General features: G+C 40.9%; 2 protein-coding genes across 23 annotated transcripts in view; one reads left to right on the top strand and one right to left on the bottom strand.

Moving 5' to 3' along the window:
* MIA2 (MIA SH3 domain ER export factor 2) overlaps positions 1–22,353 on the top strand; it is a 117,522-nt gene that overhangs the window by 26,665 nt on the left and 68,504 nt on the right. For 3 of the 22 annotated variants that reach the window (XM_024925464.4, XM_057299691.1, XM_057299690.1), the window contains exons 1-4: positions 6,543–6,869; positions 16,276–16,297; positions 18,595–18,616; positions 18,707–18,795. In XM_024925464.4, the coding sequence (XP_024781232.3) occupies positions 18,730–18,795 (66 nt within the window). In that variant the 5' untranslated portion in view covers positions 6,543–6,869; positions 16,276–16,297; positions 18,595–18,616; positions 18,707–18,729. The other 19 variants (XM_008957146.6, XM_063596056.1, XM_055097534.2 and 16 more) reach the window with 15 other exon arrangements.
* LOC134728889 (uncharacterized) lies at positions 5,053–6,276 on the bottom strand. Its single transcript, XM_063596059.1, has one exon. It carries the CDS (start codon positions 6,274–6,276, stop codon positions 5,920–5,922), a length of 357 nt encoding a protein of 118 aa, XP_063452129.1. The 3' UTR covers positions 5,053–5,919.

Below are 22,353 nucleotides of genomic sequence, written 5' to 3' on the forward strand. Positions count from 1 at the left end.
TCCCATTCTTTAGGTTGCCTATTCACTCTGATGGTAGTTTCTTTTTCTGTTTAGAAGCTCTTTAGTTTAATTAGATCCCATTTGTCAATTTTGGCTTTTGTTGCCATTGCTTTTGGTGTTTTATTCATGAAGTCCTTGTCCATGCCTATGTCCTGAATGGTATTGCCTAGGTTTTCTTCTAGGGTTTTTATGGTTTTAGGTCTATCATTTAAATCTTTAATCCATCTTGAGTTAATTTTTGTATAAGGTGTAAGGAAGGGATCCAGTTTCAGCTTTCTACATATTGCTAGCCAGTTTTCCCAGCACCATTTATTAAATAGGGGATCCTTTCCCCGTTTCTTGTTTTTTTTTTCTTTTTTTAAATTATACTTTAAATTCTAGGGTACATGTGCACAACATGCAGGTTTGTTACATATGTATACATGTGCCATGTTGGTGTGCTGCACCCATTAACTTGTCATTTACATTAGGTATATCTCCTAGTGCTTTTCCCTCCCCCTCCCCTCACCCCACGACAGGCTCTGGTGTGTGATGTTCCCCTTCCTGTGTCCATGTGTTCTCATTGTTCAATTCCCACCTATGAGTGAGAATATGCGGTGTTTGGTTTTTTGTTCTTGCGATAGTTTGCTCAAAATGATGGTTTCCAGCTTCATCCATGTCCCTACAAAGGACATGAACTCATCCTTTTTTATGGCTGCATAGTATTCCATGGTGTATATGTGCCACATTTTCTTAATGCAGTCTATCATTGTTGGACATTTGGGTTGGTTCCAAGTCTTTGCTAATGTGAATAGTGCTGCAATAAACATACGTGTGCAGGTGCCTTTATAGCAGCATGATTTATAATCCTTGGGTATATACCCAGTAATAGGATGGCTGGGTCAAATGCTATTTCTACTTCTAGATCCTTGAGGAATCTCCAGACTGTCTTCCACAATGGTTGTACTAGTTTACAGTCCCACCAACAGTGTAAAAGCATTCCTATTTCTCCACATCCTCTCCAGCACCTGTTGTTTCCTGACTTTTTAATGATCACCATTCTAACTGGTGTGAGATAGTATCTCATTGTGGTTTTGATTTGCATTTCTCTGATGGCCAGTGATGATGAGCATTTTTTCATGTGTCTTTTGGCTGCATAAATGTCTTCTTTTGAGAAGTGTCTGTTCATATCCTTCACCCACTTGTTGATGGGGTTGTTTATTTTTTTCTTGTACATTTGTTTGAGTTCTTTGTCGACTCTGGATATTAGCCCTTTGTCAGATGAGTAGATTGCAAAAATTTTGTCCCATTCTGTAGGTTGCCTGTTCACTCTGATGGTAGTTTCTTTTGCTGTGCAGAAGCTCTTTAGTTTAATTAGATCCCATTTGTCAATTTTGGCTTTTGTTGCCATTGCTTTTGGTGTTTTAGACATTAAGTCCTTGCCCATGCCTATGTCCTGAATGGGATTGCCTAGGTTTTCTTCTAGAGTTTTTACGGTTTTAGGTCTAATATTTAAGTCTTTAATCCATCTTGAATTAATTTTTGTATAAGGTGTAAGGAAGGGATCCAGTTTCAGCTTTCTACATATGGCTAGCCAGTTAGCTTTCTACATATGGCTAGCAGTTTTCCCAGCACCATTTATTAAATAGGTTATCCTTTCCCCATTTCTTGTTTTTGTCAGGTTTGTCAAAGATCGGATGGTTGTATATGTGTAGTGTTATTTCTGAGGCCTGTGTTCTGTTCCATTGGTCTATATCTCTGTTTTGGTACCAGTACCATGCTGTTTTGGTTACTGTAGCTTTGTAGTATAGTTTGAAGTCAGGTAGCATGATGCCTCCAGCTTTGTTCTTTTTGCTTAGGACTGTCTTGGTAATGTGGGCTCTTTTTGGTTCCATATGAACTTTAAAGTAGTTTTTTCCAATTCTGTGAAGGAAGTCATTGATAGCTTGATGGGGATGGCATTGAATCTATAAATTACCTTGGGCAGTATGGCCATTTTCACAATATTGATTCTTCCTATCCATGAGCATGGAATGTTCTTCCATTTGTTTGTGTCCTCTTTTATTTCAATGAGCAGTGGTTTGTAGTTCTCCTTGAAGAGGTCCTTCGCATCCCTTGTAAGTTGGATTCCTAGGTATTTTATTCTCTTTGAAGCAATTGTGAATGGGAGTTCACTCATGATTTGGCTCTCTGTTTGTCTGTTATTGGTGTATAAGAATGCTTGTGATTTTTGCACATTGATTTTGTATCCTGAGACTTTGCTGAAGTTGCTTATCAGCTTAAGGAGATTTTGGGCTGAGACAATGGGGTTTTCTAAATATACAATCATGTCACCTGCAAACAGGGGCAATTTGACTCCCTCTTTTCCTAACTAAATACCCTTTATTTCCTTCTTTTGCCTGATTGCCCTAGCCAGAACTTCGAACACTGTGTTGAATAGGAGTGGTGAGAGAGGGCATCCCTGTCTTGTGCCAGTTTTCAAAGGGAATGCTTCCAGTTTTTGCCCTTTCAGTATGATATTGGCTGTGGGTTTGTCATAAATAGCTCTTATTATTTTGAGATATGTCCCATCAATACCTAGTTTATTGAGAGTTTTTAGCATGAAGAGCTGTTGAATTTTGTCGAAGGCCTTTTCTGTATGTATTGAGATAATCATGTGGTTTTTGTCTTTGTTTCTGTTTATGTGATGGATTACATTTATTGATTTGTGTATGTTGAACTAGCCTTGCATCTCAGGGATAAAGCCAACTTGATCTTCATGGATTGTTCTTTTTTTTTTTTTTTTCTAAATTTTTTGTAGAGACGAGAGCTCACTATCTTGCCCAGGCCAGTCTGGAGCTCCTGAGCTCAAGGGAATCCTTCTGCCTTAGTCTCCCAGAGTGCTAGGATTATAGGCTTGAGCCATCATGCCCAGCATCTTTCTTTTCTTTTCTTTCTTCTTTTCCTTTCCTTTCCTTTCCTTCCCTCTTATTTTCTCTTTTCCTTTATTTTCCTTCCTTCCTCTCTCTCTCTCTCTCTTTCTTTTTTTTCTGAGACAGAGTTTCACTCAGTCACTGAGGCTGGAGTGCAGTGGTGTGATCTCAGCTCACTGCAATCTCGGCCTCCTGGGTTCAAATGATTTTCCTGCCTTAGCTTCCCAAGTAGCTGGGATTACAGGTGCACACCACCATGCCCAGCTAATTTTTTGTATTTTTTAGTAGAGACGGGGTTTCACCATGTTGGCCAGGCTGGTCTCGAACTCCTGACCTCGTGTGATTCGCCCGCCTTGGCCTCCCAAAGTGCTGGGATTATAGGTGTGAGCCAACCACGCCCAGCCCTTCCTTTCTTTCTTATTTCCATGTTTATTTTGGATTCAAGGGGTACATGTACAGGTTTGTTACAAGGGTTGATTTCGTGATGCTGAGATTTGGGCTTCTATTGATTCTGTCATCCAGATAGTGAACATAGTATTCAGTGGGAAGTTTTTCAGTCCTTGACCTGCTCCCTTCCTCATTTTTGAGTCCCTAGTGTTTATTTTTCTCATCTTTATGTCTGTACGTACCCAAGATTTAGCTGCCACTTATAAGTGAGAACATATGATATTTGGTTTTCAGTTTCTACGTTAATTCGCTCAGGATAATGGCCTCCATCTGCATCCATGTTGCTGCAAAGAACGTGATTTCATTTTTATGGCTGCATAGTATTCCATAGTGTATATGTACCACATTTTCTTTATCCAATGCACCATTGATGGGCACCTAGGGTGAGTCCATGTCTTTGCTATTGTGAATAGTGCTGCAATGAACATGAGAGTGCATGTGTCTTTTGTTAGAACGATTTACTTTCTTTGGGTATATACCCAGTAATGACATTGCTGGGTCGAATGGTGGTTCTATTTTTAACACTACTTTTTTTTCTATTTTACAATTGAGGAGCCTCTTTGAGTTCTAATGTTTATATATTCTTAAGTAGAATGCTTCATTTATTCACAGAATATACAATGGAAATTATCCAGCTATTGTTCAACAGGTAGTTCCTGATTCAATATGTTCTGAGAACAACTCTTACATCACTAGTACAGAGATTAAAGATGTGGCTCCACAATTTTGATTTTCTTCCAAAAGAGTAAATCTTAAAGTCTGTGACACTGCCTGTTTAATTAAAAGGGAGTAACTAGTACTTACAGCTTTGCAATGGGGCCCTTCATAAGGGAAATCAGTGTCTAGGTTGTGAACAAAGTTTACTGGTTAGCATGTTTCCGATGTTCTTGGATGTTTTCTAGTATCTATCACAAACACTAACAGCATTTGTTCTAACATCTGCTTTAAAACAGGTACTATATAAGACCAAAAAAATCCCATGTCTACTTATGGAGGACAGTCTTTGAATATCTTTTAAATGATAGAGATCATGTACTCTATATGAATAGGCTATAGAATAAAACATTTTAGTTTTTATAAGTTATCAAATTCAGGATTTTTCTTTTCAATTATAGATTGTAAGAGGGTAGTAATATGTACATTTTAAAAAACATATATAGGTGCGTATATATGTGTGTGAGTATATATATGTACTTAACAACGAGTGAGGTCCATGAAATTGGGTTATGGGTTGGTAGTCACAACTCCACCTGTAGCACCCCTTTACCACACAAATGTCAAAACGGGATCACAGTGTGGAAACAGAAGAGTGCAGGATATATTAGAATCTGAAATCTTTCTCAAGGATATGAGGTGCCTGGTAGAACTTTATTTACATGTTAGGAAATTTTAACATGAGCTTTTCAAGAAATGGAATTGAAAGTCCAGAGGAAGAGGTGAGTTTATAACTATTAAGCATACTGAAACAAATGAGGTTTGGAATTTTGCACTAAGTTTGTTAAGCTTTACTGTGTTTTTGCTATGGGGGAAACTTGGATTTTTCTTTTTTTTTCATTTTATCCTCTGTCCTTAATATTTTTAATATTTGGAGTGGTAATTACTGAAAATTGGAGGGACATAGAGTGACCTAGGGAGGGCAAAGGGAGGTTTTTTTTTGTTTTCGTTTTTTGAAAGTTCTAAAACCTGAAAATGATTCTGGAGTCTTCCGAAAATGTTCAGACACATTGAAGAATTTTTATTGAGTAATACAATGTTCTAATTGAGGCATACACATTGTTCTAGGAGTCTGTGAAATTCTAAAGATAAAAGTTTGATTATGCTTGTTTTGACTTTAATGAACTATTCACATAATTTTAATACACAGTGTCTAACACGTATGAAAGTTGTGTAATACCTTATACCTTAACAATGGAGAATTACTAAGTAATTTCGGCTACTCTGATATTAGCATTTCCTGAAACTCCTCAGGCTGATGTGGCAAAGGAGAAATAGCAATCTGAGTTCTGAAAAGCTAGGCCGCATTTTGGTCCTGAAAAATCACTTGCTGTGAACTTGGGCCAGTTTTTGATTTTTTAAATGGCATAACAATTCGTTGCTACAAGAGGTTACATCAGGAAAATTTCCTAAGGATTTAAGATTTTGTTCATCTATTGAGTTCCTTCGGGTGATTTGTTTAGGAGGAAGTATCTGCTCCTTTTTGAGTTGTTTCACCAAAGTACTTGAGTGAGAAGGCAGAATATAATGAGAATGATCATGCTGGCAAGGAAGACATATATATGAGATGGGTTATCCTTTACACCTACGTCAGCTAAAACTATCTCCTACGAACAAATCCAGCACTTGGCATTTTATTCGACGGTCCTAAAAATAGAGTCCTAAATTTAGGAGGCAAGGTGCTACTTTTAGCTCCTCTTCTCGGAGGAAAACAGCACGCACCGCGCCAGGCCAAGGTCCACGAGGATTTGATTTAGCATTTGGGTAACTGGCCGCTAATGGAACTGAAGACAGCTGGGCCTAACAAGTGCCCAGGTGACTCAGGTAAGCGAGGAAACCAGATCGAGGTTCTCTTGCGTGGGACAGGTTAAACTCTGACCAAACCACAGCTGAGCCGGGACGCCTTCCTGTCCAAAGTCCAAAGTCCGGACATGGTTGGCAGGGCGCACCGGCGCGTGCCCCGCAGGCCATTTTTCTGACTGGAATGACGGCGGCGGCTGGCTTCTCGGGGCTGCCGGGGTCTCCCGGGGTACGCCGCCGTCAGGACTTCTGCAGGGCGCAGACAGCAGGCTCCAGGGAGGCTGCGGAAAGAAAGCCTTGGGTGTCGGGGCTGGGCCTGGCGTCGGCCCCTGGGTCGGGGGCGGGGGTTGCGCCGAGACGCCTCTAGGAGAAGCCTCGCCGCCGCCGCCACCGCGGCCGCCCGAGGCGGGTGACCTTGGGACATAGCCCTGGTCTTTGGGGTTGTGCGGCTCACACGACAGCGCACAGTATGAGGCCGAATCCCATCCTCTAGTCCCAAGCCGCTCCACTACCAGGGCTGGGTGGCTTCGCCAGGTAGAGCGCCGGCCCCTTTAAGAGCGAACGACCCGGACACGTCTGCGAAGCTTGCGCGAAGAAGGGGAAGTGTGCGGCTGTCCGCGCCTCCCCGCCTTCTCGCGGCTGCCCGGCCGAAACCAAACCGAGGGGTGGGGTGGCGAGGACAGGGTACGTCGCAGGCTTATGCGGGTCGGGCTCGGACCTGGGCTGCCTCAGGATGTAAAGTATAACAAGAGGGTCGGGATGGGCAGCGTAGGCCTGTGAGGCCTGTGGGTGCCCCTGTCCCCCAGCTCCCCCCGCAGCCGGCTCCGCAGTGGTCCACTCCGGTTGCCGGGTGCGGATTCGGGTTCCGGACCGAAGGCTGCGTGTTCTCCGCCGTTTACTGTGGCCCCGACAGGCCGGGGTTACTGTGGCGACCACGAGAGCAGCTTTGGCGCTATGGAGGAGCCCGGGGCTACCCCTCAACCGTATTTGGGGCTGCTCCTGGAGGAGCTACGCAGGGTGAGCCCAGGCGCGATGAGTGTTACATGGCCCAGGGGTCGCGGGAGCCGCCGGGGGAAGGAAGCAGTAGACCGGCTTTGGGGTCTAAGCCGCCGTGGTCAGAGGTCCCGAAGCCAGTCCTCGTCTGCTGCCCGGCTCCCGCCCGTGTTCGAGGCAGTAGTTAGGCTCGTAGGGCGCTTGAGTGGTTTTTGTGTGATGGAGGAGGACCTGGGGCTCTGGGAAGGTGAAGAAACCACTTGCTTAGCTGGACTTTGCAAAGATGTAAATGTTTCCCGATTCCTAAAACTAATTAGCCTTTCTGCTATGTTGTTTATTTTGAGCAGAGACACGTGGTTCCTTCGACTGTGAGAAACTTGAGGACTGTTCCTTTAAATTAGTTACATTTACTGATGTAACTTCTCGTTGAACCTTGAAAGAACACCTGAGGTTGGGCGGGGAGTTGAAATTTTGATTCTGCATTTTTTTTTTTTTTTGGTAAAGAATGAATGCCCTTTTGAGATGCTCTACCATGAGTGAGATTGTTCTTCCCTTCTGTCTTGTTAATGTACAGTCTAGAGATAGTAAACTACCAGTGTTCAAATTTTGTTTTTTATTTTTCAGGTCTAGTTTATAATCAAGTTGTAGAGATTTTTCTCCTTAAGTGTTTCTAGGTATCTTTGTTGACATGTGTAGGGGCATTTATGTCGCCGTGTTTTTTAAAACTGGATTAAATCTTTAAAAAGACCACTTAATTATTGAGGCAGTTACGATTATGTTTTCTTGTTATGTGAATTAAAGGTAGTGTTGCCATGGTGTTTATGAGTTCATAGTTTGTCTAGTGCATACGCATATGTATGTATTTAATATGAAAAGAGCACCTTTATGGAGATTCTAAATGGACTAAGACTTAGTTTTGGCCACTAGCATCATGTTGTCTGTTAAGAGAGAGAAGACAAAAAAAAAATAGTACAAAGTAGAAACTGATGAAGTGCTTACCTAAGCATACACACACAGTGCAGGGAACTAGGAGCTGTATTACTTAGAGTGTAAAGTGGGCTTAGGGAGTGATGTGCAGTGATGCTTGCCGGAGATGTAAGTAGGTTCCAAGTGCTGTAGGTGTTGGAGAGCTGTTGAAGGCTTTTCCGTGGTTACACTTGTGGTTTAAAATTTAAGCTCTTCTTGATAGTAGCATGTAGATTAGATGTCAGGGAAACAAAACTTGAAATAGGGATTAAGGGAGAGGTGACAGTAGTAGGGATAGGAAAGAGGGTACTGTGTGGAGAAATAGCCTCTAAGAGCTAAAATATGTTTGACTTTATTGATTGCATGTGAAGGGTGAGAGAGAAGGAATCTAGAAGGACTCCCAGGTTTCTGGCTGTGGTAACTTATTCATGGAGGTAGGGTTTATAGAAAGAGAAGCATATTTCCCTTTCTTCACTAAAAACAATAATAATCAAGATTTAGTTTTTATAGGACTGCCAATGTACAGAGACATGGAGAAATGCAGCCAGATTTTGCAGTTTTCTCTAGTCTGGTGCGTTGTATCTTCACCTGCACAGTTTTTTTGTTTTTTGTTTTTTGTTTTTGCTAAATGCGAGTACCCTGGCCTGGGGGCTAGGATGGCGCAACATTGTTCTGCTTTAAATTTTTTTTTTATTTTTAAAAATTATTTTGTATTGAGATATATTCACACAACATAAAATTCATCCTTTTATAATGTCCATTTCAGTGCTTTTTTTGTTAAATTCACTATGTTATGCAACTGTCAGCACAGTTCCTCAACATTTTTATTACCCCAGAAAATAAACTCTACTGATTAGCAGTCTTAATTCCCACCCCTCATCCCTTGACAACCACTAATCTATTTTCTGTCTCTATGAACATGTCTATTCTGCATGTGTCATGTAGTCATACTATATGTGGCCTTTTGTCTGGCTTCTTTTACTTAGCATGTTTTCAAGGCTTATCCATGTTGTAGCATGTAACAGAGCTTCATTTCTTTTTTCTTTCTTTTTTTTTTTTTGAGACAGGGTCTCATCCCTGTCACCCAGGGGGGAGTGCAGTGGCTTGATCTCAGCTCACTGCAGCTTAGACCTCTCTGGCTCAGGTGATCCTCCCACCTCAGCCTCCTGAATAGGTGGGACCACAGCACATGCCACCAGGCCTGGCTAATTTTTTTGTATTTTTTGTAGAGACAGGGTTTCTCCATGTTACCCAGGCTGGTCTTGAGCTCCTAGGCTCAAGTGATCTGCCCACCTCGGCCTCCGAAAATGCTGGGATTACAGGCGTGAGCCACTTCGCCTGGCCCTTCATTTCTTTTTATGGTGAAAAAATATTCCGTTGTGTGACTATATCACATTTATGTCATAGTTGATGGACATATGGATTATTAATACTTTTTGGCTATTATGAATAATGCTGCTTTGTGTATAAGTTTTTATATATGTTTTTAGTTCTCCTGGGTAAGTACCTGGGGTGGAATCGCTGAGTCATATTTACCATATGTTTAACTTTTTGAGAACTGCCAAATTGTTTTCCAGAGGTCACACCATTTTACATCCCCACCAGCAGTTTATGAGGGTTTCGGTTTTCTGCATCCCCTCCAACGCTTGTGATTTTCTGTTTTCTTTTGTTTTTAACTGCCACCCTTGTGGGTGTACAAGTGAGTGGTATTTCACTCTGTTTTTTTTTTTTTTTTTTTTTTTGAGACTGAGTCTTGCTCTATCACCCAGGCTGGAGTGCAGTGGCGTGATCTCGGCTCACTGCAGCCTCCACCTCCCAGGTTCAAGTGATTCTCCTGCCTCAGCCTCCTGTGTAGCTGGGACTATAGGCACTAACCACCACACCTGGCTAATTTTTGTATTTTTAGTAGAGACAGGTTTCACCATGTTGGCCAGGATGGTCTCGATCTCCTGACCTTGTGATCCACCCGCCTCGGCCTCCCAAAGTGCAGGAATTACAGGTGTGAGCCACTGCACCCGGCCTTACTCTGTTTTTTTTTTTGTTGTTGTTGTTTGTTTGTTTTGTTTTTTAAGAGATGGGGTCTTGCTTTGTTGCCCAGGCTGGAGCGTAGTGGCGTGATCATAGCCCACTGCTGCCTTAAATTCCTGGCCTCAAGGGATCCTCCTGCCTCAGCCTTCCACAGAGCTGGTGTTACAGATGTGAGCCACCACACCAGGCCTTGTAGTTGTTTTGATTTGTATTTTCCTAGTAACTAATGATGTTGAGCATGTGCTTATTGTTTATATCTTCTTTGGGGAAATGTCTATTGATTTCCTTTTGCTCATTTAAAAAATGGGTGGTCTTTTTATTGTTGAGTTATAAGCATTCTTTATACATTTAGGGTGCTAAATGCTTACCAGATAAATGATTTAGAAAGATTTTCTCTCATTCTGTGCATTTTCTTTTCACCTTCTTGGTGTGTCCTTTGAAGCGTAAGCATTCTAAATTTTGATTAAGTCTAATTTATCTTTTTTTCCTTTGGTTGCTTGTGCTTTTGGTGTCATAGCTAAGAAACCGTTGCTTAAGACAAGGTTACAAACATTTACAGTTATGCTTCCTTCTAAGAGTTTTAGCTCTTATGGGAAGTTCTTCGATCCACTTTGAGTGATTTTGTTTCCATATATGTTATGAAGAATGGGTCTAGATTCATTCCTTGGCATGTGGATATTTATTGGCTTATTCTAGTATGATTTGTTTGAAAGAACTGTTTTTTCCTCATTGATTTGTCTTAATACTGTTGAAAATAATTTACCATAAATTTAAGGGTTTATTTCTGGACTCTGATTTCTATTTCATTGGTCTGTGTCTGTCCCTATGCCATTACTACATTATCTTTAAAACATTTTTTTACCCAATGTCTTGATTATTGTTTCTTTGTAGTAAGATACAGTAGGGAAGTATGAGTCCCCCAGCATTGTTTTTGTTTATCCACATTCTTTTTCTCTATCAATATTGTTTTGGCTATGTGGAGTCCCTTGCATTTCTATATAAATTTTAGGAATTCAGTTTTAGGAATTTAGGATTCACTTTGTCCATTTCTGCAAAAAAGGCAGTTGGAATTTTAATAGGGGTTGCATTGAGTCTGTAGATCAGTTTAGGGAGTATTGCTCTCTTAATAATATTAAGTCTTCCAAGCTGGGTGCAGTGGTTCATGCTTGTAATCCCAGCACTTTGGGAGACCAAGGTGAGCAGATCATTTGAGCCCAGGACTTCAAGACCAGCCCGGGCAACTTGGTGAAACTGTTGTGGTCTTTCTGCTCCTTAGCTCAGCTAGGTCCAAGTTCTTGTCTCACAACCAAGAAGAATTAGGCATGCGGACCCCAGAGAGTGAGTGGAATAGAATTTATTAAGTGAAAGGAAAGCTCTCAGCAAAGAGGGAATGCAGGGGGTGGTTCCCCTACCAGAAGGCAGGAAAGTCCCCCTGTGTGGCTGGGTCTGCAGCCTTTTGTGGACTCAGAATGGGGAGTGCGTGCTGATTGGTTTGTGAGTATGCAAAAAAGGTTAAAGCAAAGACACCACTTAGAGGTGGGCGTGACAATGTAGACAGCTAATTAGGAGGCCGGGTGCGGTGACTCATGCCTGTAATCCCAGCACTTTGGGAGGCTGATGGGGGTGGATCACGAGGTCAGGAGTTTGAGACCAGCCTGGCCAACATGGTGAAACCCTTCTCTACTAAAGATACAAAAAATTAGCTGAGCATGGTGGTGTGCGTCTGTAATCCCACCTACTCAGGAGGCTGAGGCAGGAGAATCGCTTGAACCCGGGAGGCGGAGGTTGCCGTGAGCTGAGATTGTGCCATTGCACTCCATCCTGGGTGACAGGGCGAGACTCCATCCCAAAAAAAAGAAAAAGAAAACTTATTAGTAAAGGGTAGGTATATGTAAAATTGGTGAAAGATGGGGATCAATCAGAGGAAAGTGGGCCAAACAAGAAGGCAAGTTCTCAATCTGGTCCAAGGATTTAACTTGTGGCTTGGCTTTCAGGCTTTAAACTGTCTTTGGCTTGAAGTTGGGGTTTCACTAGGGACCCGCCCCTATCTGCCTGGGCATTTGGCTGCCTCCTGCCACTCTCAAAATCCTGTCTCTAAAAGAAATACAAAAATTAGTTGGGCAAGGTGGCATGTGCCTGTAGTCTTGCTGCTTGGGAGGCTGAGGTGGGAGGATCATCTGAGCCTGGGGAGGGCAAGGCTGCAGTGAGCCAAGATCGCACCACTGCACTCCAGCCTGGGTGACAGACTCAGTCCCTGTCTCAAACAAAGAAGTCTTCCAGCCCATGGACATGGATTGGCTTTACATTTATTTAAGTCTTCCTTCGTTGCTTTCCACAATATTTTGTAGTTTCAGTGTGCACTTCTTTTGTTAAATGTATTCCTAATAATCTTATTCTTTTTGATGCTATTATAGATGGAAATGTTTTCTTTATTTCATTTTCAGGTTGCTCATTGCTGTTGTATAGAAATTCAACTGATTTTTCTATGTTGATTTTGTATTCTGCAATTTTGCTGAACTTAATAGCTCTGATAGTTTTTCTATAGGTTCTTTAGGATTTTCTCTATGTATAGAATAGCATTATGTCATCTTCAAACAGTTTTTCTTCTTCCTTTCCAGTCTGGATGCCTTTTATTTATTTTTCTTTCCTAATTGCTCTGGCTAGAACCTCCATTACAATGTGGAATACATGTTGATAGAGCGGACATTATTGTTCCTGATCTTAGGAGAAAAGCTTTTTTTTTTTTTTTTCCCTCATCTTTAAGTATGATGTTAACTGTAGGTTTTGCATAGATGTTCCTTGTCAGGTTGAGGAAATTCCCTCAAATCGTACTTTGTTGAGTGTGTTTTGTTTTGTTGTTGTTTGTTTGGGACAGGGCCTCACTCTGTTGCCCAGGCTGGAGTGCAGTGGCATGATCATGATTCACTGCCATCTCGACTTCCTGGGCTCAGGTGATTCTCCCACCTCGGCCTTCTGAGTAGCTGGGACCACAGGCATGTGCCATCATGCTTGGCTAATTTTTGTTGAATGTTTTGATATGAAACGGTGCTAGATATAGTCAAATGCTTTTTCTGTGTCTATTGAGATGATCATGCGTTTTTTTTTCTCTTCATTTTCTTAATATGGTTTATAAGATTATTGTATGTTAAACCAACCTTGCATTTCTGGGATAAATCCCACTTGGTCATGGTACATAATCCTTTTTATGTGTTGCTGGATTTGGTTTGTCAATTTTTTTTTGAGGATTTTTGCATCTGGAGTCATAAGATATATTGGTGTGTGATTTTCTTTTCTTGTGTGATGTATTTGTCTGGCTTTTAGGGTAAATACCAGCCTCATAGAATAAGTTAGGAAGTATTTCTTCCTCCTCTATGTTTGGGAAGAGTTTGAGAGTGATTGGTGTTAATGTTTTATCTTGGAGAGGTGTACCTTCATGGAACTTTGTGTTATAGTCAAGTATTCACAGGGTCTGCATGTTGACATTCTTTTTGTTATTAGTATATATCATGTTTGAAGTTAGATGAAAAACAATTTTAGTTTATTCTTAGTATATTTTATCAACCTGATTAATTGATTTTTTTTAAAGCTACTTGATCTTGAACTCCTTTAGTACTCATGTTTTGGAAATGGAATAGATTTTAAGTGTTCTGTGATTAATCACTACCGTACTTTATGGAGGGTTACTCTTGGAGGGGTTACCCATCACCCTTTAAATTTAAGTTTATCAGATTACATGTAATTCTGTATTATATTTGTTGATATTTGAGAAATTTGGTTGTTCTTTCTCTGTTTTTGTGAGATAGGGTGTTATGTTGTAGATAAAATTTAAGGGTGAAAAATCTCCTTGAGAAAGCCAGAATAATTTAGACCAGAGCAATGAATTTGAGATGAATCCTTTAGAACTCAGTTTCTTTTTTTCTTTTTTTCTTTTTTTTTTTTTTTGAGATGGAGTCTCACTCTGTCACCCAGGCTGGAGTGCAGTGGCGCGATCTTGGCTCACTGTAGCCTCCTCCCGGGTTCAGGCAATTCTTGTATCTCAGCCTCCCAAGTAGCTGGGATTACAGGCTTACGCCACCATGCCCAGCTAATTTTTGTATTTTTGGTAGAGATGGGGTTTCACCACGTTGGCCAGATTGGTCTCAAACTCCTGACCTCAAGTGATCTGCCCACCTTGGCCTCCCAAAGTGCTGGGATTATAGGCCTGAGCCACCGTGCCTGGCCAAGACTCAGATTCTTTGCTTTTCTCCAGTCTGCCAGATCTAACCAGCTCAAGGCTTTATTTTATTTTATTTTTTTAAAGTTTTTTTTTTTTTTTTTGCAATCCCAGCACTTTGGGAGGCCAAGGCAGGTGGATCACCTGAGGTCAGGAGTTTGAGACCAGTCTGGCCAACATGGTGAAACCCTGTCTCTACTAAAAATATAAAAACTAGCCGGGCATGGTGGTGGGCACCTGTAATCCCAGCTACTCAGGAGGCTGAGGCAGGAGAATTGCTTGAACCCAGGAGACGGATGTTGCAGTGAGCCTACACGGTGCCGCTGTACTCCAGCCTCAGCAACAGAGTGAGACTCCGTCTCAAAAAAAAAAAAAAAATTTTTTTTTTTAAAATTATTCCTTAATTTCCATGTTTCCTTAATCCTTTTTGTGCGTGTGTGTGTGTGTGTGACAGAGTCCAGTTTTGTTTTGTCACCCAGGCTTGAGTGCAGTGGTGCGATCTGCAGCCTTTGCCTCCCAGGTTCAAGTGATTGTCCCACCTCAGCCTTTCTAGTAGCTGGAACTACAGGTGCCTGCCACCATGCCTGGCTAATTTTTGTATTTTTAGTAGAGACAGGGTTTTGCCACGTTGGCCAGGCTGGTCTCAAACTCCTGGCCTCATGTGATCCGCCTACGTTGGCTTCCCAAAGTGCTGGCATGAGCCACTGCGCCGGGCCCTAGCTCAATGCTTTAAACTAGAATTTACCATGTCCTTTTAGAAGAGAAGAGCTGATAAAATGTGATTGAATCTAAGAAATATTATTGTACTAAAGGTAATTACGTGTTTGATCTGAGAGATGCTTTTGGAATTGCCTTTTAAAGTAGAGTGTCATAGGTCATATTGATTACACAATTTTTGAGGTAGTGTGCGTCTTATGTGTTGAATACATTAGCTAAAAGTAAGATGCTTGGAAAATGTGTAAACTGTGAAGAAAACTTTTCTCCTTGGTATTGTGTATTGAATGCCTTTTTTCCCCCAATGGCAAAAATAAGTTTTTTTTTTTTATCATTAATTGCTTGTAATGATATTAGATTTCTGCGAACTGGTACCTAGGGTAATGTAGGGAGAGGCAGAAGCAGAGATCAGGGTAAAGGGATATTTTTTAGAAGTATAATCAGGTTTGTTTGGTACAGGTTAATGAAGTATAGATAGTACCTTGGAAGGAGTACATATTTGGATTAGAGTTATAAAGATCTTGGAGAGGAAAATAACTATTGAACACTGTTCTTATAGGCAGAAAGGGCCTAAAAGGAAGATTTGCTGTAGAGGTTTTGGGTTAAAGCCTGAAAAGAATCAAACCCCATCATACTTCAGATTGTTCTTAAAATGGCATTTTTCTGTTTTCCCCTTACCTTTCCCCTTTTCTTTTTGATCAAGTAATATCTTGGGCCTGGTAACAAAGAGCAGAATAACCCCATTAGGTAAGGATGAGTAATGAGCTGACCCAGAGAAAGGTGAAATATAGAAGCAGCAGCAAAAGCCTTAGGCTGTGTTGTGCTGAAGGTCTGCTGTGGGGAGAAGTAATGTGGAAAGGCCATGGTCAGAAGATCAGGGTCTTTGGAGGAGATAATAGAAATAATTACCCTTTTTTGAGCACCTGTCTGGCATGTTCAAACAGCATTATTCTCATTACACTTAAGAGAAGGGACCCACAGAGGTAGGGTGGGGAGATTCAAACTCCAAACCCAAAGCTCTATCAGTGGTGTTCAAAACTTGTTTTTATTCTTTGAGACAGGTCTTACTTTGTTGCCCAGGCTGGCTTTGAATCAAACTTTTTATTTTTAAAGCTGCAAATTGATTTTTTCTTCCTGTAGGGAAATTGTATATTGGGGAACTGATTATACTTCACAGATAAAACCTGAGCTGGTTGAAATCAGGGTAAGAGTACCTGAACCCTAGGTCACTCAGTTTCTTTCTTTGGCCTTCTCTTATTCTCATCCTTGGAAGCTTTAAGTCACTTCTGTAGAACTCCAGTTTGAAGATAATTGCATTTCACCATACTGCTGTTCTTTACTTGGCGATAGTGATTGAAAGTTGACAAAAAAAATGTACTCTGATACTTTCTGTTTGGTGTTAGTCTGGCAGCCCATTTTGTGTTGACCACATAAACTTGTACCTATGTTTGTAATCAATATTTTTACCAAAAGTACATTTTTAAGAACTTACTTTTCTTTATCTTGAAGGTTGTGGCAGCACTGCCTGAAGGTATGAGACCAGATTCTAATCTTTATGGTTTTCCATGGGAATTGGTGATATGTGCAGCTGTTGTTGGATTTTTTGCTGTTCTCTTTTTTTTGTGGAGAAGTTTTAGATCGGTAAGTAACCAGTGCTATACTAAGAGAATGTTCATTTTGTCACTGGGCTGAACAAATAATATGAGAAACATATTTGTTATTTTAAGTAAACAAGTTAGAAACTACATAGGGATTCAGAGGTTTTTTTTTTTTTTTTTTTTTTTTTAAAAAGAGATGAGGGTCAGGAATGAGAGTCAGGCCCAGTGCTGTGGCTCCCATCTCTAATCCCAGCACTTTGGAAGGCCAAGGCAGAAAGATCACTTGAGCTTAGGGGTTTGTGACCAGCTTGGGCAACACGGTGAGACCCCATCACTACAAAAAATACAAAAATTAGCTGGACATGAGGACACCCGTCTGTGGTCCTGGCTACTCAGGAGGCTGAGGTGGGAGGATTGCCTGATCCTGGGAAGTCGATGCTGCAGTGAGCCATGGTTGTGACACTGTACTCCAGCCTGGGTGACAGAGAGAGACTCTGTCTCAGAAATAAAGAGATGAGGGTCTTGTGTTGCTCAGGCTGGTCTCAAACTCCTGGGCTCAAGTGATCCTCCTGCCTCGGCCTCCCAAAGTCTTGGGATTACAGGTTTGAGCCACCATGGTCAACTGGAATCTTTTAATGTAAGATCTTTTATATATATATATATATATATATATATATATATATATATATATTTAAAGAGATGGGGTCTCACTATGTTGCCTAGGCTGTAGTGCAGTTGCTATTCACAGATGCAATTATAGTGCGCTACAGCCTCAAACTCCTGGGCTTAAGCAATCCTTTCTCAGCCTTCTGAGTAGTTGGGACTACACAGGTCCATGTCACTCTGCCCAGCTTCATCTTTTTTTTAATTCTGGGAAATTTTATTTGAGACAGGATTTCACTCCTGTCGCCTGGGCTGGTGTGCAGTGGCATGATCTCGGCTCACTGCAATCTCTGCTTCCTGTGCTGAAGCAATTCTCCTGCCTCAGCCTCCTGAGTAGCTGGGACTACAGGCGTGCACTACCATGCCTGGCTAATTTTTGTATTTTTTTGTAGAGACGGGTTTCACTGTGTTGCTCAGAACTCCTGGCCTCAAGTGATCTGCCTGCCTTGGTCTCCCAAAGTTCTGGGATTATAGGCATTAATCACCACGCCTGGCCTAATTTTGGGAAATTTTTAATGCATTTTTGGGACTGCTATTTTTCAGATGTTGCCCCTTTTACTTCTGACTTCCCTGTCTCTTAACTTCTATTTTTCAATTTCTTTATGGTTTTCTATACCTTTTGAGAGTTCCTTAATCTGAGGAACTGAAATCTATTCTTCATCTACACTCATTGTAGAGTATCTTGTCTTTTAAAGGTTTTCCCTTTTATCTCTATCCATATTCTGTAGATGATTGAAGTCCTCATTTCTTTTCTACTTGTTTGTGTTACCTCAGCCCTAAGGCTGATCCTTTTACAAATGAATTCCCGCCTGCTTCATTATTTGAGAGAGAGGTTAAGGAAGAAAAAGGTTTGGTTTACTGTTTCTTTAGTCAGTTCAGATCTATGGCCCTATGGTAACATTTCTCAGGCTGTTTTATTTTGGATATTAGCATCAAGGGATATGATAATAGGGGCTTCCTGAAATTTTTTTTTTAGGGTCAAATTTGTTTTTGGGAGCAGTGGGTTAAATGAAATTAAACAAGTATTTTTAGAGTAAAATTATTTCAGAGTCTTTAATATGCTAATTCACAATGTGAATCTTCAATAGGGAGTCTTTAATAAGTAGTATTTAGGCTGGGCATGGTGGTTCATGCCTGTAATCCCAGCACTTTGGGGGACCCAGGCAGATGGATCACCTGAGGTCAGGAGTTCCAGACCAGCCTGGCCAACATGGTGAAACCCGGTCTCTACTAAAAATATGAAAATTGGCTAGACATGGTGGTGGGCACCTGTAATCCCAGCTACTCAGGAGGCTGAGGCAGAGGAATTGCTTGAACCCAGGAGGTGGAGGTTGCAGTGAGCTGAGATCGCGTCATTGCACTCCAGCCTGGGAGACAGAGCAAGACTCTGTCTCAAAAAAAAAAAAAAAGCATTTATTTTCTCATTGGAAACAGAATACTTTTGGCTTGTATTTATACAAAGGCAATAAGAAACCTGTATTTCTAAGTTGGCAGTAGACGTTAAATAAATTGATTTACTTGAGAGCGTATTTGTTTTAATGTAATTTTTGTTAAAAATTTGTTTCAGGTTAGGAGTCGGCTTTATGTGGGTAAGTTCTTTTTTCTGCTTTGACTCTCATTGTTGTGATGTAAAAACTTATAATAATTTACTCATGGTAATATTGACTTGACTTTTTTAGGACGAGAGAAAAAGCTTGCTCTAATGCTTTCTGGACTAATTGAAGAAAAAAGTAAACTACTTGAAAAATTTAGCCTTGTTCAAAAAGAGGTAAGATATTTTTGAAAATAATATTCATGTTAGAGTCAGAGAACTTTATACTTCTCACTGTAGGTACTTCTGTGTAAATTTAAGATTATGAATGCTTTGTTTGCAGAGTATGAGAGTTCTCTTGCTCTTCATATTCAACACTTAACCAGTCTTACTAATTTTAACCATTGTAGTAGGTGTACAATGGTGTCTCCTTGTGCTTTCCTTTTGAGTTTTCCTGACTGATGAGGTCGAGCACACAAACACATCCTCTGCATGTGCACATTTCTGGTATCTGTTCGTGTATCCAAATGTTCTCTTTTCGTAAAGACACCAGTCAGATTGGATTAGGGCCCACCCTAACAACCTTATTTTATTTTGACCACCTCCAAAGGCCTTGTCTCCAAATACAGTCACATTCTGAGGTACTGGGGTTGGAGCTTCAGCATGTGAATTTGTGGGGACACAATTCAGTCCATAATAGTCTTTGATCCATTTGAAATCAGATCTGTGATGGTGCAGTCGAGGGTGTGTGTGTGTGTGTGTGTGTGAAGATTCATTTTTTTTCCTGGGCGTGTCGAGTTAATGCCATTTATTGGAAGGACCATCTTTTCTCTGTTGTTCTGTAGTGTCATCTTCTTAAGTCACTGAATATATGTGAGTCTGTTTCTGTTAAATCTTCTATTTTGTTGGGCTTTTTCTTGTTTGTTTTTTGCCAATAACATGCTTTTTATAGCCTGTAGTTTTATAACAAGCCTTAGTATCTGGTATGGTTAATTTACAGTTCTTGGCTATTATGAATAAAGTTACTGTGAACATTCTTCTACAAGTTTTTTTTTTTGTGGGCATGTATTTTCATTTCTCTTCATAAGTAGTATTGGAATTGGTAAGTCATTAGGGCATTAGGGCAGGTATAGTTTAACTGTATAAGATAAGAAACCGGCTGGGCACAGTGGCTCATGCTTGTCATCCCAGCACTTTGGGAGGCTGAGGCGGGCAGATCACGAGGTCAGGGGATCGAGACTATCCTGGCTAACATGGTGAAACCCCGTCCCTACTAAAAATACAAAAAAATTAGCCAGGTGTGGTGGTGGGTACCTGTAGTCCCAGCTACTTGGGAGGCTGAGGCAGGAGAATGGCGTGAACCAGGAGACGGAGCTTGCAGTGAGCCGAGATTGCGCCACTGCACTCCAGCCTGGGCAACAGAGCAAGACTCCTTCTCAAAACAAACAAACAAACAAAAAAACCCTACTGGCTATTTTTATCATTTTTTCTTGGTTTTGGCTTTCAGCAGTGTTACTATGATTTGTCTAGGTGTGGTTTTTTTCTATTTGTCCTTATTGGGGTTTATGATGCTTCTAGAATCTGTGGCTTAATGTCTTTTATTAGTTTAGTTTTTTTTGTTTTTTTTTTTTTTGAGACAGCGTCTCTCTCTCTCTTGTCTAGGCTGCAGTACAGTGGTGTGATCTTGGCTCACTTCAACCTCCGCTTCCTAGACTCAGGTGATCCTCCCACCTCAGCCTCCTGAGTAGCTGGGATTACAGGCATGCGCCACCATGTCCCGCTAATTTTTAAAAATTTCTTGTAGAGATGGGGTTTTGCCATGTTGTCCAGGCTGGTCTCGAACTCCTGGGTTCAAGCAATCCTCCCGTCTTGGCTTCCCAAAGTGCTAGGATACAGCTGTGAGCCACCGTGCTCTACCTTTTATTAGTTTTGAAACACTCTTGATTGTTACTTTTCCACATATTGTTTTTGCCCTTTTTTGTTCTTTCTTTCTGGGACTATAAAAATGGGTATTTTAACTTTTTATTATATCTCATCTGTCTCTTAAGTTCTTTTCCGGGGTTTCCATCTTTTTGTTTGCCCACACTTCAGTCTAGACATAATCTTCTTTAACTTCCATGTTGCGAATAGTTTTCACTTATGCCTAATCATCTTTTAAACCATCCATTGAGATCTTAATTTCATCTCTTGCCTTTTTCAGTTCTGCAGTTTTATTGTGGCTCTTTTTGTAGTTCTTTTTCTCTGGTACAATTCTATTTTTTAATTCCATTTACACATTATGCTCTCTTATTTTTGTTTTGTTTAGTTTTGGTTTTTTTTTTTGGAGACGGAGTCTCCCTCTGTTGCCCAGGCTGGAGTGGAGTGCAGTAGCGCGACCTCGGCTCACTGCAACCTCCGCCTCCCAGGTTCAAGTGATTCTCCTGCCTCAGCCTCCCAAGTAGCTGGGACTACAGGCACACACTGCCACGCCTGGCTAATTTTTTGTATTTTAGTAGGGATGGGTTTCACTGTGTTGCTCAGGCTGGTCTCAAACTCCTGAGCTCAGGCAATCCACCTGCCTTGGCCTCCCAAAGTGCTAGGATTACAGGTGTGAGCCACCATGCCTGGCCTATGCTCTCTTATTTTATTTATTTATGTGTTATTTTTATTTTCTGATTTTCAGAATATATGCTGCCGACAAATATGCTTTCTTATTTTAATGACTACTGCATTATCCAGTAGTCTATTTCTGGTGCTCACTTTTTCTCTTATTTCTCAGTCAAGTCTTGTCCTCTTGAATGCCAGGTTATTTTATATGAAGTGTCAGTGATAATATAATAAAAATTGTAAAGATAATTTTGAAGCTGTGGGTGCTGTCGTCTCTCTTCAGTGAGGATTTACTGTTGCTTTTCATAGGCAGCTAGGCTAGGGACATTGGAAATTTCAGATAACTTTATTTATTTGACTTTCTTTTTTGTAAAATAAGTTTTATTATGTATATTTAAGGTATAGAAATTTCACATAACTTTGATTTTGTTTTTTGTAAAATAAGTTTTATTGTATATATTTAAGGTATAAACATGATGAGATACGTGTATAGTAAATGGTTACTATAGTGAAACAAATTAACGTATTCTTTATCTCTCATAGTTACCCATTCCCTGCCCACCCCTCCAGGGCAGCTATAATGTACTCATATAACAAAAATCATGAATGCAATACACTATTATTAACTGTGGATCTCATGTTGTACGTGAGATCTTTTAACTTGTTCATCCCATATATTTTCTTTTCTTTTATTGAGACAGGGTCTCATTCTGTCACCCAGGCTGGGGTGCAGTGGCATGATCTTGGCTCATTGCAGCCTCTATCTCCTGGGCTCAAGTAATCCTCCCACCTCAGACTCCTGAGTAACTGCGGCTACAGGCACATGATACATGCTTGCCTGATTTTTAAATTTTTTGTAGAGATGGGGTCTCCCTATGTTGCCCAGGATGGTCTCAAACTCCCTGGCTCAGGTGATCCTCTCGCCTCAGCCTCCCAAAGTGTTGGGATTACAGGCGTGAGCCACCATGCCTGGCTGTGTTTTCTGACCTACATGTTTCTTCCCTCCTACCCAACACTGCTAACCACTGTTTTGTTCTCTATCTCTATATATTTGACCTTTACAAAAATTCCGCATATAAGTGAGATCATGCAATATTTTTCTTTCTATATCTGGCTTATTTTACTTAGCAGAATGTCTTCTAGGTCCATCCATGTTGTAGCAAATGGCAGGATCTCCACCTTTTTATGGCTGAGTAATATTCCATTGTA

Source organism: Pan paniscus, chromosome 15 (genome assembly GCF_029289425.2).
Source record: "Pan paniscus chromosome 15, NHGRI_mPanPan1-v2.0_pri, whole genome shotgun sequence".
In the NCBI taxonomy this organism is placed as follows: domain Eukaryota; kingdom Metazoa; phylum Chordata; class Mammalia; order Primates; family Hominidae; genus Pan; species Pan paniscus.

Bases quoted from the DNA above. Each gene is read 5' to 3' on its own strand.
- LOC134728889 (XM_063596059.1), bottom strand. From the start codon at position 6,276: ATGTCCCAAGGTCACCCGCCTCGGGCGGCCGCGGTGGCGGCGGCGGCG.